Source organism: Trachemys scripta, chromosome 7 (genome assembly GCF_013100865.1).
Source record: "Trachemys scripta elegans isolate TJP31775 chromosome 7, CAS_Tse_1.0, whole genome shotgun sequence".
Classification (NCBI taxonomy): Eukaryota; Metazoa; Chordata; order Testudines; family Emydidae; genus Trachemys; species Trachemys scripta.
In genome coordinates, this window is record NC_048304.1 from 84,124,034 (window position 1) to 84,143,848 (window position 19,815).

At 46.2% G+C, this 19,815-nt stretch overlaps 2 protein-coding genes across 4 annotated transcripts in view; one reads left to right on the forward strand and one right to left on the reverse strand.

Annotated features, from left to right (window-relative positions):
• VSIR (V-set immunoregulatory receptor) overlaps nucleotides 1-14,134 on the forward strand; it is a 53,780-nt gene extending 39,646 nt beyond the window's left edge. For both annotated transcript variants that reach the window (XM_034775591.1, XM_034775590.1), the window contains 3 exons: nucleotides 1,139-1,166; nucleotides 8,353-8,540; nucleotides 9,725-14,134. In XM_034775591.1, the coding sequence (XP_034631482.1) occupies nucleotides 1,139-1,166; nucleotides 8,353-8,540; nucleotides 9,725-9,762 (254 nt within the window). In that variant the 3' untranslated portion in view covers nucleotides 9,763-14,134. The remainder of the gene's footprint in view (nucleotides 1-1,138; nucleotides 1,167-8,352; nucleotides 8,541-9,724) is intronic.
• The window catches only part of CDH23 (cadherin related 23), a 544,508-nt gene that overhangs the window by 95,981 nt on the left and 428,712 nt on the right, over nucleotides 1-19,815 (reverse strand). The gene's annotated exons all lie outside the window — the stretch shown is intronic.

The following is a 19,815-nucleotide window of genomic DNA, read 5'->3' on the forward strand; positions in this document are numbered from 1 at the left end:
CAAAACAAAATGCCAGAAAGCCCCCCACTACTTATAACGTCCACACAAGACTCATCATGGGTCACTCTCCTTATCTGGATGTTTTCCATTAGGACAACCTTGTTACACTGCCCACAGAAAGTGCTGTGTTCAAAGGTTAACACCAAAGAAACTCAGCTGTTTATACCGGTCCGTGCCTAGATAGCAGAGTTCATGCCTTCTGAAAAGGGCACCAGCAAGCTTTGGAGAAAGGGTTCATGCATTATGAGCCTCTCTTCTCCTTTGGAGTCCTACGTTCCAAACATGATTGAGATCAGAAGCACAATGAGAGCTTGGAGATCTCAGGCTGCTCCATAGCAAGTATCTGTTGCTTTTACAAGTTGACAGGGTTCCTCCTCCTCATGACAATGCAGAGTTGAAATCCAAGAGAGCTCTGCACGTCAGAGTCAAGGTCCAGTAGTAAAGCTGTAGGAGGACCCAGGAGGAGCTGCAGGTCAGTGTTATGTCAGTGAGATAAAAAGGCCTGTGCTAGGCCTGCTTCCACTTTTATTCATCTTTAAAACATTTTACTGAAGAAGGAAATGAAAGAGGAAAAAGGAGACAGCTCCTGGCAAGCTCCAGAGCACTTGATTTGGTCCCCATTTTCCAGATGAATTGGCAGTTTCCGTTCCCCTAGTCCAAGCCACCAAATCACAGATTTATGAGAACAGAAAAAGTTGCACAGGAAAACAAAAAAACAAGCTAATCAGTGAAGAGGAAAGGAAAGGAACTTGAGGACTTAACCGCTCGTGTGCTGCGCTTTGGAGCACCTCATTTCTATTGTATTGCATTGCCTATTGCTTCAGTTTCAGCAATGCATTCTGGTCACCATGGCTAGGGCTGGAATAGGTCCCCACACTTAATCCTTTCACACTGCTGATGGAATGTGCCCATGTCCCAGCCTTTTGTGGGCAACATAGAACTCTATATCTGACACCTTACATGAGAGCCCTGGGCAACTGTCTCAGTTACAAAGCAGCAAGAGCGCTCACCTTTAGGGGGAAACTAGGCAGAGGAATTTCTGAATTTACAGCATTAATATTTTTGCCATGAAATTAACTGTAAATAGCAACCGTTGTTTTTTATTACTATAATAAAACATTTTTTTGTCTTTTCGCAGGTGCTCATGAACTTGTAAGAATGGAGAGGTGAGGAAATCTTAAGTCTTTCCATTTTCCACTAGCTTGTTCATGCTCCGTTCCCTCCTTGTGACCCTGGAAGTGGCCTACTTTTCCTCTCCTTCCTCAGATAATGACCTAAACGCTAGCTTGGCAGACTGCCAGTGACTCTGGGCTGTACTTACGTCCTTAGCACAGGGGTAGGGATGATGGAGAATCCACATTTAGATAACTGCCCCACTACCACAAACTTCTACTCCCTCTTCCCGAATGGAAACTACCTATTTCTTTTTTAACTCTGTCATGTGAGAGTCGGAGTCTCCCTGCACCATGGAGGCTCCCAAATCCCCACTGCTAAGGCTTCAAGGTATCCGTTCTATGCCTGTTGTTCCTACTGGTGTCAGATAAAATATACAGAGAATGAGATGTCAAGGACATGTGTGAGGCCTCCAGGCTCCAGCACGGTACAGTGGCTTGGCTCCTGGACCAAATGGAAAGGAGAAAAGGAAGAGGCATGGGAGTGGTGGGGGGAAATGAGGACAGAGCGGGAGCCACAGAATGTGAACAGCATTGGCAGTAGTGCTGACTCTCACAATTTCATCACGTATCTGGTGATTTTGGGTGTTGTTTTTTCTGTTTAACCAAGGCTGCCAACTGCTTGCTCAAAATGGCCACCATCTCCTATTGCTGAAGCCAGCAAGATGGTCACCATTTCCCTACAGTCTATCTGCATGTGGTAGCTAAGCTGCTCTTCATAACATTGGCTTCCACCTCCCATTGTTTCTTCCAGTGAGACTGAACTTAAGCCATGCCCACAGGCAAAATGGCTACCGCTCTGTAGTTCAGGGAGCTGGCCAGGACACAGGGAATATAAAGAGCAGAAGAGACCCTGTGAAAGGTGAATGGGGAAAGTGAGGAGGAGCAGGACACTGGGGGAACAGGAAGCAGATTTAGGGGATGCAGGAGGATGGGAGGGGCAGGAGGGAGGCCCTGGAGGTGCAGAGGATAGTGATGAGCATGGGAATGGGGGGGATAGACTCGCAGTTCCCTCAGCCTGCAGGCAGTGGTGGGGAAGGGGAGTCCCATCAAGCAGCCAGGGGAAGGCAGTGTTGCCAAGTGTTGTGGACTGATCTGGAGTCAGAGGATTTTGGCACCTGCAGGAGGAGCTCTTGCAGTGACCCGAGAAGGCCCCCCAATCCTGCAGTTTTCAGGGCTGGGCATATGGGCAGAGCTCTGTGCAAGAGCCTCAGGACTGGGGACACAGATCTGCTCCACCACTGGGACCTGCCTTCAGGTATGTCCTTATAGCAGAGTGAGGGACCTAGGGCAGTGGGAGGCAGGGAAGTGGTGCTGCTACGACCCAGGCAGAGGAGAAACCTAGGGGCAGGGGAGGATCGCAGTCAGGTGCTGCTGAGTTCCAGCTGGAGAAGTCCTGAGGCAGCAGGAGTCAGGGAAGCATTGCTGCTGGATCAGCAATAGGAATTTGATAGCAGTTCCCCTGTCTTAGGGGTGAGGAGCGGGTGAGTGGAGTATACATCTGAACAGTAGGGATAGGAGTCCATTTGTGTTCATCAAAGGTTGACTTTTCAACCTGAAATAATAACACACACACACACACTGGCAGAGGAATAGAGAGGAATTAAAAAAAAAGAGACTATAAAATATTATTTGATTTAAAAAAGAAATCATGGTTTTGGGTGCTCTGACTCGAGATTTTTTATCTCTTGTGTTTGGCAATACTGCATTAGGCTGTGGGAAGAAAGAAGAACAAGGAATTGGGGTCACAGTGACTAATTAGAGGCATTGTTGACAATAGATATCAATTGTATCTTCCTCTTGATCTGTTAGTGCAGACTAAGTCAAACTATATTCACCACCTATTACAGAAAGTGTGGTTGACGTCTTGATCTACAAGAGGAGTAAATACGGTATCCATCCACTCTACCTTTTACTTTAATGTTTGCTTCCTGGCTTTTCATTTTGAACTCTGGTAGCCTGGGGACAGCATTCTCCACCCCCAATCTCCTACATGCAGAATTCTCCAACTACCTGTGGCCCTGTGCCAGATTTCTTACTTTTTCATTTTAAAAGTCTCACCAACTTAGCCAGACAGGCCTTGACTAAAAGGCTAAACCTGTTGCCTGCCCTGTTGAGCTGTTTCAAGCAGTAACTGAAACTGGCAGGATAAATCAGAAACTGAAATAAGAATGCAAATTAACCTTGGTTTTGTTTATTGGCCTTAAAATAAACAACACCTCTCATAGTGGAGGAAACGTCAGGAGGAAACATTTAAACAAAAATTAAACACTTATGTAACCCACACACCTCCTGGGTGTGGTGTTTTGTCCTATCTAGTAGCGCCAGAGCACTTAGAGAGAGAGATAAAATGAGTCTGCTCTACAGCCTTGGCTAACAGTCAGTTGATTTTTACTCATGCGGTAGGGGCTCATGCACTAAGCTCCAAAAGTCCCAGGTTCGATCCTGCCCGCTGACAACGGGGTCTGTTGGTGTTACACTTAGTTGGCCTGTAATCCTCTGTAGCTGTCTTGATTGTTAGTAAGTGCCGAAATGCAGTCAGCTAATCACAGCACAAGACACTCTAGGGAGCTACATGCTTTCTTTCTTCCAAAGGGATAGCATCGCATGCGGAAGGAACTGAAAAGCAGCTTAGGGTTGAGGTTGATATTGGGGGTACTTTTAGCAATCACAAGCGTGATGAAAAGAGATGCAAATTGGAACTGATGAAATATGACATTCCATTTAGTCAGTGACGGCAAGGGAGGGTTAAAATTACTATTTTCCTTCTCTCCTGGTCTGCAAAAGAAAATTAATGTATTTACAAATTTCTCCCCGTGTTTCAGTGCTTTATTACACTGTATTTGTAGGGCTCCCCTGCCCCTCTCTTTCAGGTATTATAAACTGCCCTCATTTATAATACCAGTAATTGCAAGAACTGCTCAGCTGCATTTCCTGGTTGCTGATGGTGTTCAGGTAGCTTGTGTTAGCATTTTATATTGCTAGCAAGAGGCATCAGAGCCCTTATAAATATATTATACCTAATCTAGGGCCAACTAGAACTTCATGATTGTGATTATGCTGCATGCTATGGTCCTTTGGAACTTTTCATTATCAGTGGAATTAGAATTCATATCCTGGTGCTCCAAAGACTCAGGCTCCCACAACTTGAGCTCAAGAAAAATCTCCTTTACCTGTTAGCAGTGTTGGGTCCATGACAAACATAATATAGAGTTTAAATTCCAGCCAGCCGGGGTAGGGTATCTCAGGATGTACCTACACTGTAGCGCTGCCTACTAACTAGTGTGGCGCTGCAGGTACTCCCTGCCTCAGTTTCCCTTCTCTCAAGGACACAACTCCACACAGTCCAAAAAGGGGTAAGACAAAATTCTCCTGCTGGGGTTCTACTTTATTAAATACAAATCAACTTGAAATAAAGTCTTTCGCATTGATCTCAGGGAAATGCTCAGCCTTCCTCTTTGGGACCTGTATCTCTGGAAGATCCTCTCCATTAGGAGAGTTTCTCTCTCTATAAGCACCAGCAAACAAGGCGCTAGCAACCCCGTGACATACCTTCCCCCCAGCAAAGCCAACCTATACCGAAATGTAGGGTCAACAATGGCTAATGGTTGGTCATGTTCTCCAGTCAGGGGAAACTTTCTGTTTAGAAGCAATTAGGAAATCTATTAAATCCTTGACAATGTTTTTGTCCCGCTCCGTAAAATATAACATCATCAGGACTTGGTTGTAAGCACCTCATGCAGTGATCATATTCCTCCATAGTTCTCAGCATGTCATAGTTCACCAAATGCTGTACCCCCTGAAAGCCTGGTACCCCAGCTACTTCTGGTATGATCCACAACACAAAGCTTTCACCACAGTTGAACTGACTTAAGGCTACTACTTGCTCTCTTGGGGGAGCTTCCCTGGATACAAACACAAGCACAGCCATCGGGATTAAAAATAGCCCTATCCAAGTCCCACTTCCTTTCAGGGCTTCCAGCCTCTAAGGACTGGACCCTTTTTCCTACAGTTCTTAACAATCCACTCAGCAGCACGCATTTCTGCTATTCCTGGACCTACAGTAGCTTTTGAATGACGTTCTGCACCATAGCACTATCTGAGTCTCCCTTTTTTCTTGGGGTGGACCCTTTTTTTTTAGCGGGGTCTGGCTGGGGGTTGGCCTTGCAGCTGCTGTACCTGCTTGCTCAATCCATTATCCTATAGTAGTGGCCTCACGCCACACGATTCCAGCTCTTTATCTTTAGTCAAGATGGACCTCAACCCCAGCCAGATCTTAAGCAGGTTCTGGACTTAGTCAGCTGCCTCTGCAGCAGCAAATACCGCTGTTCTGCAGTCTCATTTTCAACTTTGAGGCAGATCAGCTGCTGCTGCTCCCGCTTCATAGCTTGCACTATGATCCTTCCCCCTGAGGAGCACATCTGTTCCAGCGCCTCCCATTCTTCAGCCATCTGTGCCTGCAGTTCGAGGATTCCTATCAGCAGTAGCAGCCTATTTTCCAGCTCACTCCAGTCCTTTACTAGAGAGGTCTGCTGTGTAGCTGAGAGGGCAACTGGCATTACTGAAGCTTCTGTTGTGTTTTGGATCTCAGGGTTTGTGCCACAGGACACCAATCCATTGTCAAACAGTTGACTGCTCCTCTTGGAAGGTCTTTCTGGAGGCCGTGCTTGTCAGTCAGGTCCTTTGTATCAATACAAGCCTCCCTATAATTGATTTCTATGCTCTCCATCTTATTGCATGTCTCTATATGGGCTTCAGCACCCTGGTCCTGCACTCCTACAATCCCCAGCCAGTTTTCCCTGCAAACCAGCTTCTTCTGCCAGGGTGTGTAAGGCTACTGCCTCAATGGCCAGTTCCTGGAGCTCACTAGTCAGTCTCCAGCTCCTTTTCCATCTTAGTAACCTGCTGCTCCAAGGTATGCTTGCCATTCTCTAGCTCCAGTTTCTGTTTCAAGTGTTCCCACATTGCTCTGCTCAAAGAGAGGGTTGGTCTCACCTGTTCCTGTATTTCTATTTCAATATGTTTTCTACTTGTCTGTGTAGTTTGTTTAGCATTCCCTCTCCAAAATAAGCAGATATTCCAACTCCTGTTGGTCTGTCTTTTAGGTTGAAGACTTCTTTTTCAAGGTTTTGATTTAGCTCGACACTTTCACCTATCTTCTCATCCTCCATCTGTTCCACCTGGATATGGAGACTCAGTTTCTGGTGTTTGGCTTCCTGCAGTAACTCCTGCATTATCCACAGTCGAGCTCCCAGGTCTGCCAGTTCATCCACTGGCTCCTTTTTGGCTGTCCAGAGTCACTTTTCAAGATGACTTAGAGCTCTGTCACTTCCTTCCGCGAGTGCCAAGTGTTGCCTTTGCGAGGGAGAGGAATCTTTCTCTCACTGGTCAGCCTTACCCATTTGCTCTGCCATGGTTGCTTTGCCCTTTCAAGCTCTGCTTCTATTGGCCTGGTTTCTTTCTTGTATGATCAGCCCCATCTGTAGCTTGAGAGTGTTTCCCACCTCATTTCTTGAATTTGGGCCTCCTAACTCTTTGTACAGCCATCCAATTCCTGGTAGATATCTATCACCTGGACCTGTAGTTTATTGTATTGTTTAACAGTCACATCATGGCTCTTGTTGCCTCTATTTCCCTGGCCCTCCAGATCATTTGAGTCAAGTTCCATATTTTTTCTGGGCTGCTCAACCCCAGACTCCTGTCATCCTTTAGGGCAGCTAGTTGGATCCCCCCTTGATTGGAACTCCTGCTTCCTGGGCCTGCCCTGATTCTTTTATTTAAGTTCCTCAAGCTCTCACACTCTGGGGTTAAGAGTCATGTAAGGGAATCTCTCCTAACTAATGGCAACGGTGAAACCCACAGCCTCCCACCTTTAATTTTACACCCATTTGCCTATTCTTGTAGGGTATTGCTTCCTCATAATTATAGTCCATCCACCCAAAGCAGACATTTTTAGCAGAGCAACACCATTCTATGTACCTGTTCTCTCCACAGCCAAAACAGACTGGCCCTGTGGTATTACTCTTCCTTGCCCCAACTGGGTCCCCACAGTCCTTTGTTCAGACGTCACAATAGTCCTGGTCCCAGCAGTTCTTGGCAGGGTATCTTTGGTAGCCTGGCTCTCCCTGATTCCTCTGATGCTCAGAGGAATCAGGCCACCCTTATAATCATTGTTCATATAGGAGAAAACCCATCCTGCATGCCCCACTTCTTCACAATCAATACATATAGCTGGTCGAGCCTGTGCCTCAGTCCTTTACGGCGATTGACTCTTTCCCATCATGGAACCTCCTTGACAGGTCTCTGCTGCTGCTTGGGCACTCCTAAAAACTGGAGCTGGAACTCCCACAGCTATGGCAGCCCCTCTATATGCTGATGAGGGAGGATCAAAATCTCACAGCCAAGGCAGGTGTTTACACTGTGCTGCTCAGTCATCCCTTGTTGGGGGGGGGGGGGGGGGGTTTGTGCCTCGGAATCCCACTCTGGCACCTGTTGTTGTAGGGCCTGCCCTGTAGCACCCCCTGCTGTCCTAGTGCTGCAAGTATGCATTGCCTCAGTCCTGGCCCCTTGTTTCTCTCTTTGGGCTCAGGGTTGTGTGCATAGCCCTCCTCCTTGGGACCTGTGGTCTCTGGAAGCTCCTGTCCATTGGGAGAATTTCTCTAAAAGCACCTCACTGGAACTGAGCCGTGATAGCCTTTTATGAGGCCCAGATGCTCATTATTCAATTAAATTCCTAAATGGACTAATTCCCTTTAAATTTGATGATCATGGTAACCTGGGCCCGGACTCCCCTTAAAGATGCCAATGACCCCCTGACAAGGGTTACATCACTTCTCATTATAATGTTTTTATTGAGATCCTGCCTCCTTCAGAAACCAGGTTTTCCGCCAGCAAGATCCCACGCCTGTGCTTGTATCACATCACAGTTATTTGCTGTACAAAACAATGGTGGCATTACAGGGGAAAAACCAGGTGCTAGGAAGCAAGCCCTAGAAAAACAATACAGGACAAATACAGGAGAGACCCACCAGCTTATGTTTAAGTCAGATACATAGGAACTTCCATACTAAGAACAATAAATGCTACTGTTAGAATGGAAGAAAGTCTATAATTCTGGAGTTCTCCATGGGTGAGAGAGAAAGAGGGAGACCGAGGACTGACATTGTATTTTCTCCTGCAGTAATGCTCAAGGCATTGAAAACCCTGTCTTTGAGGCGGTTCCATCCCCAAATACAGAGTCCAGGCCCAAGCCGCAGATGACATACATGGCCAGCCGCCAGCAGTCAGAATCGGGCCGACACCTTCTCTCAGAACCAAACACTCCGCTGTCTCCTCCAGGCACAGGGGATTGTTTCTTCCCAACACTGGGTAAGTGTCCATTTTACAAAACTATTTCCTTGGTTAACCCGGGCTAAAGCTGTCATGGCAGAGGCACCGGCCAGCCAGTCATTTAAGAAGGACATGAGAAAGGAAAAGAGGCAGAAAGGAAGGGGAGTAATCCCTTGTTAAATATTCAGTTTGAATCTAACCTCTCACTTAACATGAAATGTACAGTCTTGTGACTTTGGGGAGGGAGAAAAACACTGCATCTCTGCTGTAGTGTCTCATTTTATACCTACTGGGCCTAATTTTGGTCTCAGTTACAAAAGCATAGACATGGAGTTATTCCACTTAATCCAATAAAGTTATTCCAGATTTATGCTGATGTCTGTGAAACCTGAATTTGGCCCACTGACCTTCACTCATAGTTATTTGGTGTCTCGAGAAATTGCTGATACAAACCAATAAATAAATAACTAAATAAATAAATCTTTGGTTTGGAGGTGGACAGGGGAACTTGACAAGATCTCAGCTTTTTGGGGAAAGAAACACAGCTGTGGCACGATTGGCTCTTTTTGTTTGTCCTGCAGCATGGGGTAATGATGAGGTTTGCCCTTCATACAGGAATTTTTCTTTCATATAGGGGAGTTCTCACCAGCTGGTGAGTCTCTGAAGTGCTCGAGTTCCAGGTGTGGGCTAGCAATGTTAAATTGGTGGACACACTTGTCAGTCCATTATCCCTGCCCTCAGAGTATCCCCATATTAATCTCCCAAAGCGGCCTGATATTTCACCCCGTTACTACTGATACAGTAGTTGCTGTTACAAGTAGAGAAAGCTAATTCAACTCAATACCAGCTAGAGAAAAAAAAATCCTGCCAGTTGCCCTAAGAAATGTTGCCTCTAGAAGATTTAAAATTGTGAGCCATGGAACAGTAGGGACTGACCCAAAGCCCAGTGAAGTCAGTGGAAGTCTTTCCATTAACTCCAACAATGTGCTTTGGGTCAGGCTCTTAGTTCCCTTTCCCTGCCACCTTTGCACCTGGCGACATTTTGCTGAATCATTCTGCAAACGGCAATGTATACCTCCAGCAGCTCGAATCTTCTAGAGACTTGTCTATAGGGGGGAAGAATTTTCTGCTAAGCACATAAAACCACAGCTACAGAGGAGCCCAGTGAGCTCCACATCCATAAATAACCTCCAAAAATTAACAGATTTGTCTCTCCTTTTCAGAGCCTGTTCCTGATTCTCCAAATTCCATGAAAGTATAAAATTGCTGAAGAAGAACAACTTTCACTGAATTTGTTGTCAGCAATATGGAAGAAGCTTTGGCTATTGCTGAAGTAAAGGCTTTATAGGCAAGGCCACTTCTGAGCGGGAAAAATGACCGACACTTTCTCTAGCATTCAGTGCTTCCCCTGGCACCTCAAATTCATCGCTGCGCTCATCTTCCTTAGAAAGTTTCTCAAGAAAAAAAAAAAAACAAGAAAGAAAGAAAAAAGATCACCACAACTGTTGAAACTCTTGCTGGTTTTTCTTCACTGCACAAGGAAGCTTACAATTTAATGACCAATACATTGCTAAACTCATTGTTGGTGTGCAGTTCCCCACACCATGCTTATTTACAACACTGGCACCTAGAGCAGACATAAGAAGATGACTTATTAAACTGGAGGGAGAGGCTGAACAAAAAAAGAAGCCTTAAAAACTGAACTGGAGTGAGAGAACCACTCTCCACATTCCAAATGCCCCGCCCCAATGGAAATTTGTGAAGAGGAAAACAAGTTCCTCTTCAATGGGTTTAGATTTTTGCTACCTATTTTCTTAGAGATATATGTGTACATATATATATTATTATTTTGCCTGCACTGTTTGATGTCATTGCATAGAAACTATATGGTGTGTTTATAACTTGTGTCCCTTTATGAAAAGATGTATGACGGGAAGATTTGTAAGAAAAATGATATCAGCTGCCAGCTACAATATCTAAAGAATAAGGAGTCAGTCAGAAATAAAAATCTGGCTTAAGTCATGGAGTTTGGATCTGGATTCAAATCGAGATCCAAACTTTTCAAAAATCCAGGAAAGTGTGGGGAATCACTGCTCTGATTCAGTCCTATTGTAGAGATGGACCTGAGCTGTGGAGTTTGGACCTAGATTCAGATTCCAACTTGCCTGAAGTCCAAGTGGGTGGGAATCTGGTTTTCTAGTCTGAGCCCATCTCTATTAGAAATGTGGCAAACATCTCATAGAGAGCCTGAGTCAGAGAGAGACCAACCACACCAGTAAACATTTCAAGTGGTTTAATTTATTAGCATGGTTTAATCTGTGTTATGTTCCTCTGTTTTCATAGCCATGTTAGAGAATCCACACCCCCTGTTTGGGAACAACTTTTGAAATGCTTTATCCACATGCAATCATGGGAGAAAATAGTATCTTCTGCCATCACTCAGATATGCTCATCTGGGACTATCTGAGTGACCACACCAAATATCCATAGGCAGAGTACCTCAGAAACTCTGCAAGCATTTACTGTCTCAGAATTGTCTCCAGTGGGATTGCAAGGAGAACTAACACTCCGTGCTCGATAATACACTCCAGTTAGAGGCGTGCCCATGAGAACCAACTTGAATTAAAGTAATGTGTGTTCAGCAGAGGTCTTATGAAGGGGGTCAGATGACTATTGGCAGGTCATAAAATGATTTTAAAAGCGGCAGTCATGATGCAAATCACGATAACCATTTTCAGATTTGTTACTCTGAGTTCCTTTACATGGCTGAAAAAGGTACAATGTGGAAAGAGCTAAGGAGATTTGAGAAACAGAGAGACCACTATGGAAAAAACAGTTTTTGTTCAAGGGTCACCTGCCCTGTTTGGCGTAGATGTACAATAAGAATACATGAGTCTCAATGAAACCACAACATATATAACCTTTCTGTAAATGACCCAGCTTTGTGAGAGTTTCAAGCAAGGTACAGACTGGTCATGGAAAGAATATACACTGCCAAGCATGAATGAAGCCCTGACTTTGATTGCTGGGCCATGATGGCTGCATAGATAAGAGGCAGTCAGCGCCACCCGGGATCCAATCCTCTCCCATCGTCTCGCTCATATTCCCTCAGATGGGACGGCATGTCAGTTATTCTATCACACTCTAATGATGCCTGCTTGGAACTATGCAACCAAAGAGTCACCATCAGTAGACTGAGGCAGCCCCTCAGCATGAACAAATCCTAGGTGGAGGGGAGGGGCAGGCAGAAGGGAACGGAAAAAGGTCTTGTCCTACTGTGGGAATCACACCAACAATAGTTTTTAATGTAGCCAAGAAGAATTTTTGATGCTTTCATTCTGAGGCTAGTTTTTCAGCTGGTTCAGAACTCATCCATCTCTATTTGAGAGTCACTCCAGCTGGCAGCTTGGGTCTCAGCCTGGAAGCAGAATATTTCATTTTCGTACTTTAAAAAAAAATCATAGGCACTGATGAAAAATAATCAAGATTTTGATGCTTTAAAAAAACAACCCTCCCTCCCCCAGCTGTAACAATTGTTTTTTAAATGAACCCTTTCCAGGTGATGGGTCTGCGATATGCACTAGAGGCTCATGGCAAAGGATGATGGGAGGCAAGACGGGGCCCATTTGGTACTTTGTAAAGTTTAGAAACTTCTTTAAACCATGGAGAAAGACATGCAGCTTGGAACTGAGCTTCCCCCTATGCCTTTCATACTATGAGGAAGGTGGAAAAGTAGAGTGGGAACCATCTGTTTAAAAGCATATATTACATTTTGTTGCCAAGAGATTCCCCTCGGCAGCCTTCCTCAGTGTCCTCCAGTCCAGAGGAATGCCAGGGAGTCTCCATCTCCCACCTAGACCCTATCCTCCCTGCCATCTAGCTCAGAGAAGCAGGTCATAGGAGGGAAACTTCTTAGGAGTGTCTGCTCCCTGACACCCTCAGATGCCATCTATAGGCTGGGGTGAAGATGACCAGATGGAAAACGGAGTTCCAGTAATATCATAACATGTAATTTACACAAAACACCACCAAAATACAGAACACAAATAGTGTTCCTGAAATGATTCCAAAATCAGCAACATGACTCCCACAGCGTCTGATGTCACACCCAACTGACTCCCATGTCAGAGTCGCACAGCTACCGCTTACCAGCAGACATTAAAAATAAAAAAAAAATTCTAAAAAGTCATGTAGAGAAGAGAATATGCTCCTGGGTAGATTTCCTGCCTACTGACAAGTCTGGAAAAGTTTAGGCCTGATAGCTACTTGTTGTGATGATTGTGTCATTATTGTGACTCATTGGTTGTCATGGTGTGTGGGCTGGCTCCAGGCCATTAGGAATCCAGCTACTGTGCCAGTTGTGTTTTATCTCGCCTTATGTTAGATACGCATCCTGAGATGACCCTGACTAGAACCGGTGTAGCTGACTACCTTATCTGTGCAGCCATCACAGCCCAGCAGTCATCATAACAACCTGGGATGAGCAAAACGTCTCTTCAACACTCCAAATATATATCAGGATAAAATCTTGTGGCAGAAACTGCTACCTAAGGGTTTGATTAATTTCAGAAAAAAATCTCAGATAATGTAAATAGACTGAAACTGTAAGGCCTGTTACTAGTACATCATGGTACACCACAGCAAAAAGATGCTCCTGAACCACATTGTCTCTCTCTGCCCATCTGAGAAGCTGCAGCCTTTCAGAACTTACACAGTCCTTCTCTTTGTTAACAGGGTGATACTTGATGGTACATGGCTAGGGGCAAAATCTGCTAATTCCTTTAGCGGGCTCGTCTTAGAGGTACTGTACCCCATGTAAAGATGCCCATTGAGGAAACCTGAAAATCTGTGTGAAAGCTGAAATCTTCTACTGATTAGCAAAATTCTCTGCATGATCATCACCAGTGTTGTGGATCCCATAGCATGGGGACATCAGCATGACAAGTGTATACATATCTGATCTGGGGATCTATTTGCTTAATGGGTCCATTCCTGTGTCAGCTGTTAACTGCTTCCCTGCTGAGCAGTGCACTGGATAATTCTGAGAAACAAGCCCTTGCATGGTTAGAGATTTAAAAAAAGAAGCAAACGAGAAGCCATGAGAACACAGAGGCCTGGCGGAAACCAGCTGCCACTCGTCCCAAAAGTTACAAAATAACCTCCTGATTGCAGAAGGTATCCAGCTGTGTGCTCCCATCCACTGACTTGCTCCCACTCAAAATTCAATTCAAAGGATTTCACTAGCTATCTAAATTCCCAACTCTCCTCCTCGCCACCAAAAATAAAAATAAAGTAAAAACTCTCTGGGGGCCTAAGTCCCTTTGGTTCATATGGCCATGCAAGCTAGCCCCATTTCTGTGACGTGACTTCATGCTCCATTTAATAAAGGGCTCAGGATGGGGTTGAAAGGGCCAATTCCCGTCTTCCGTGAGGTTCTGCTAATCATTCCAGAGCAAGAGGCTAGAAGAGCAGAGCATGTGAGAAGCATGCAAAGGCATGATAATGTCTCTGCCTTCAAAAGGAAGACATGAGCCTGATGGGAACAATGCACGACTAAAGAACTGTGTGTCAGATCTGGAAAAGTGGCTCTCGATACTGCTTTTTAATTTTGATATTCTTTATTTAAAAAAAAACAACAACCAACCAACCTCCTTCTCTCCATGGCCAGCATAAAATGCTCACATTGTCTCCTGAGACCACTGATAGCAGGATGGCATGTTTTGAGACTGAAGGGGGGTGAAGAGAGTAAAACTAAGGGAATGGTATAGGGGATAATCAACTGCTTTAGGTTATTTGTACATTCTGATTGCTGTGAAATTTTCTCCAGATTTGTATGCATTTGTTTATAAAAATACTGATTGATGATACAATAAAGTTTTATTGGAAATATTGTTCTCTTATGTAACAGAAAGGGATTCACAAACAATAGCTCAAAATCTAGCCAGCTGCAGGGAAGGAGAGGCCAATGACATCAAATATCAGGGGCTACGAAGATGACGGCAAGGTAATTAACAGCGCTGGGATGATGCTATGCGAGCTGGGCAAGCAGAAGGAAGAATGGAGTGGGAACCGGGAAGAGACAAGCTCCAAGTTGCCAGGGCACAGTGGCCTGCATGGCAAAACCAAAGTTCTTTTGCTGGAATAGTTTTTCTTTATCGTCTTAGATCATTTCCAGAAATGACAAGTCTTTAGCCAGAACTGTACAAGACCGTCCCCCCTTTCTGTATGGGGCTCTGTTGCACACTTGTAGCCTGGTGGAAAACTGTATTGGGGTGCTACAAACCATGTTACAACCAGGACAGCAGACTAAGTGGAATAATCTCCTCTTAATGGAACCACCCCTTTCCACTCCGCACCTCACCCAACATCTATCTTAATTTAAAAATCCACTGCCCTGATTCTCCAACAACTGTGCTAAGTATGTAGGGAGGAGGGCGGAAGAGAAGTACTGCCATACTTCCTTTATTCTGTTTCCTCTTTTGTTTTTGAACATGTTTTTGCATTGTGGTTTTCCTGTTTTCAGCCTGCTAAGTCTTCTTTGTAGCCCTGACTGGTCTCCAGCCATTTTCCTTTCTGCAATCACTCGGACAAGGAGTGGAGACTTCAGAAAGATGGCACTGACAGTATCCCCTTCTCTCTGTTGCACAGGGACATGGCCTCAGGACTGGCCTTACGAGTGGGCAACCACCCAGGGTGCCGCGGTCAGGGGGGTGCCATCCAAATGCCGCAAGCTGGCGGGCCTGGGCTGCCAGAGCGGGGGTGAGTGCGAGTGAGCCCGGGGTTGGAGCCCCTGGCCAGCCGGGAAGGGGGCAAGTGATGCTGCCTGGAGCTGGCAGCCTGTCAGGGAGTCACAGGCAGCATGGTTCACCCCTGCAGAGCAAGTGGGCCAGCCCCTGGATCCCCCCTTCCCACGGGCACGGGTGATGGCTGCATACCCACTCTCCTCCTGCTAGGTGGTCAGGGGGGTGTATGATCAGAGGAGCCCAAAGGCTCAGAGACGCCTCCCTGTGCAGCCTGACCAGGCTCCGGAGCCAGGAGCTGGTCCTTGCACCCTGCGCCCCATGTTGCTATTCTCAAACTCAAAGAAAGGGCACCAAAATACAAGTTTGTCCAGGGAGCCATTTTCTCTTAAGGCTGGCCCTGCAATATCTCAGCGCTCCACTAAGGAAGATTTCAGCACAATGGCAACAGCAATGTGCTCTTCCTGTGACTGGCAAAGGACACAGCCCATTTTTGCAGTAAGGGAGACTAATGAAAGTGGCAACAGCTGTGAGCCCTTCCCGCGACTGTTGCTGGGGCACAGGGACCCTGTACTTCTAGCAAGGGGCATTGCATTAAGATGGCACCAGCACTGTGCCCCTCCATCCGAGTGGCAATGGAGCATAGATACTAACACCTCACTTTCCCAATGTGGGAAATGACATCAAAGAAAGAGCTTCCCTGTTGTCCCGCATGTCTCCCTAACCCTCCCATGGCAGGGGCTCGGTATTACCCCAACTCCCTTCTATGGCATGGTATCGGTTTCCCCTCCCCCTCTGCAATTCCCTCTTTCCCAGCACCACTTTCCCCTGCTGTGGGTCCCTGCTCCCCTCAGTCCCTGTTTTCCTCTGCCCCAACTCAGGGTCCCTGATTCCATGTCCACCAACCCACCCACTTGCTACTGCCTCCTTCATCACCACCACTGCCCTTCACCTCCACCATCACCTTTGTTCCCCATCCACCTACTTCCCCCTCTCTGAGTCCCTGCTTTCCCCTCTGCCCTCAGCTCCACTTCCCCCATACCAGGTTCCTGCTTCCACCAGCACCAACTACCCCCTAACTCTCTCCAGTCCCCTCTGGGTTCCTGCATCCTTTGCCCCAACCCCTTTGGCCTTGTTGATTCCTCCTAATCCCCACTCTGCCTGCTTCCCCCGCCAGGTTCCTACTTCTCTCCCCACTCCACTCTTAGTAAGAAAGACAGTATAGAAAATTAGCATTTCTGCATTTCTGAAGATATACAAGTGCAAAAAACAAACTTTCTGTAAAGAACCCTGCCAACAGTGGCTGAGCTCACACCAAGATGGGGCGAATCAGGGGATACGGCATAAAGAAATGCACAAGGACATTTTAACCATTGCTTGCACACATTCTACTTTCAGCCCATTAGCAGCATAAGCAATGAGCTGGGAAAACTGTGCAAACAAATACAGGCTGCTTCTCCACACAAATAAAAGGAGCAAGCAGATTTTAGAGAGCATGAACGCAGACATTAAGTTATTAATACCAGCGCTAAAGCACTAGATGTGATTTGATATCAAAGGTTGCTTTCAGGGCACTTTTACAAAACTAAGTTGTTACTAGGCAATTTAAGAAAGTGGAAGCATGGAATAGGATAGAAGTTTGACTCACTGAGTTCTGCACTCTGTAATTGTAAGGAAAATCCACCCAGAGAGGGGCAGCAGGGAGTTGCTTACACACACCACCATCCCCATGGGAACAAACAATGCACTTGCAAATAGAAAGGGGGCAAATGAGAAATAAAGAAGGGGAAAAATTGGTTACATGCAACAGCTCTAGCTATCCACTATGTCTTGCAGCGATGTTTACTATCCCAGTCCCAGGCCTCTACAGGTATGTCTACATTGCATTGTAAACCTGGGCTCAGACTCAGTTTTAGTCCAAACCCCCGACCATCCACACACAAATCATCTGACTCGGATCCACAAGGTGCTTTACTTTGTTGCCTGAACATGGTTACTATGTTCCACGCCAAGATTCTAAACCAGATTCACTGGAGACTTACTGCAAGTTGGCTTCTGAAATTGAAGCTACCGAAATGAAAAGTGAAAGAAGTACAGCTCCACCTATTATTTTATCTCCGACTTGACCAGGAAAGGGTGTAGGGCGGGGTGGGCAAACTTTTTGGCCCAAGGGCCACATCTGGGTTGCGAAACTGTATGGAGGGTCAGGTAGGGAAGGCTGTGCCTCCCCAAACAGCCTTGCCCCCCCCATCCACCCCCACCCACTTCCCGCCCCCTGACTGCCCCCCTGAGAACCTCCGACCCATTCAACCCTGCCACCCCCGCTCCTTGTCCCCTGACCGTCCCCTCCCAGGACCCCCTACCCCTAACCGCCCCCGGGATCCCAACCCCCGTCCCCTGTCTCCTGACTGCCCCAACCCCTATCCACACCCCTGCCCCCTGACAGGCTCCCCCCCGGGACTCCCATGCCTATCCAACCCCCTCTGCTCCCCATCCCCTGACTGCTCCGTCCCAGCCAACCGCCCTCTGCTCCCTGTCCCCTGGCTGCCCCCTGGGACCCTCTGCCCCTTATCCAATCCCCCTGCTCCCCACCCCTTTACCATGCCACTCAGAGAAGCAGGAGCTTGCAGCCCCACTGCCCGGCCGGAGCCAGCCACGCTGCCGCGCTGCCCGGCAGGAGCGGCGGGCCAGAGCGCTGGCAGTGCAGCAAGCTAAGGCTGCAGGGGAGGGGGGCAGCCGGGGAGGGGCCGGGGGTTAGCTTCCTTGGCCGGGAGCTCAAGGGCCAGGCAGGACAGTCTTGTGGCTGGATGTGGCCTGTGGGCCGTAGTTTGCCCACCTTGGTATAGGGGTTGGGCAGAGAATGAAAACTCAAGCAGGCAGATCCTCAGCCTCACAAGAACTTTTTATTTCTATTTTTTTATGCTTTCAGAGAGGTTAAATTAAGGCCACTGCTGTCCCATGCCCTAGGGTCACCAGTCAAAATCATCATCCAATGCTAGTCAAAGAGAGGGATGGCTGCTGTGACTATTGTCCTTGGGTGTGTCCTGGGAAGCCCTTCCCGTGTGAAATAATTTGTTGTCTTACTTGTCCTTAGCACATCCCCATAGCAACACCGTTTCTGCCAGAACTGTTTTGCTACCTCCATGCACAGCATTCCTCGTTATAAATGCTTGTACCAGTGCATTCTGGGACTCCTGAAGCATCTATCCCACAGGGCCCAACATAGTCACTGTGCTTTGGCATCCAGTGCTTTAGGCATCCTGTACCCTTTGTGAAGAAAGTGCAGATTCAGCTGAACTTCAGCTAACAACCTTTTTCAGACATTGCAACCACTTGATACAACCCTCATTAGCAATGGGTTTGATAGATAGACAGACTTGTCAAATGCCTGGGATCAAAAGCTGGTCTAAATGCAAGTCATGGTGCAAGTGTTGCAAACTCACAATGTTCATGCTTGTTGCAACATTTCCTCCAAAAGTAGAACAGGCTTCTGCACCTCCAAGAGTTTCACAAATACCTGCGAGAGATGGTATGAGATAACAGGAGATGGGGCCACAGAAAGAAAGAAGCTTGTTAGTTTTTCTCTGTGGGTTTGAAGGTGTGATCCTGAAGAATACTTGTTTACTAAAAGTGTCTAAGTGAATGAATTCAGTATAAACATCTAAAAACCAGAGTGATCAGCCAGAGGAAGAGATACCATGTGACAGAGCCCACTCTTAAGGATCAGGTCCAGGGAAGGAAGGAAAGTGAAAATATTTATAGCAAAATAATATTTTTTTATTTCCCATTGACAAATATTAGTTTATCAATGTGTCTTAGTATGTCCATTTGATATTGTGGTCTAACAATCTGGGCTCATCTAACGTTTCTTCCACAAGGGGAAAGTATCAGATACAGGGGCGCACACACACACATACAAATATACAACTTGTCATGCACCAATCAAAAGCTCAGGAACTGCAAATGGTAAAAGTGGCTTTGGGATTTAAAAGTTGTCACTGGTAGTATATTTTCTTGATTCCCACAACCTGGCAGCCTCTCTTTTGCTAGAAACAAATGGAATTAGCCACCAATGAGTACTCTTATATATGTGCTGGAAATGGACAGGTATGAGAATGACATGCAAACATTCTGCAACAATCTGGACACTGGAATGTAAAAATATGACTTGGCATGTAGAATAACCACAGCTGGTGTGTGTTAATCCTTTAGAGAGTGCCTCCTGGGTAGGAGTTATGATAGCTTGGGAAACCTAATGTATATTAATTTGCATCAGGATGATTATTATTCTCCGTGCATTTTAACCACCGTACAAGCACCTGGAGGTAGGGAAATACCCTGTATGTCTAAACTGGAATAAATAAAACAACATGGTTCTTAACTCTCTTCTGCTGTTGATTCTCACGGCTTATGGTGGTCTCCAAACTTGGAAACTTGCTTCCTACTACCAAACAGAAATGAGACTGATGAACAAAATGGCATTAGGATAGTTCTGCTAATAGACCATGGCTGTCAGCTGCTGGGTTACTGATTCTGAGTTATGTGTTGCAGTCTGTGAGGCAGACAAACTATAT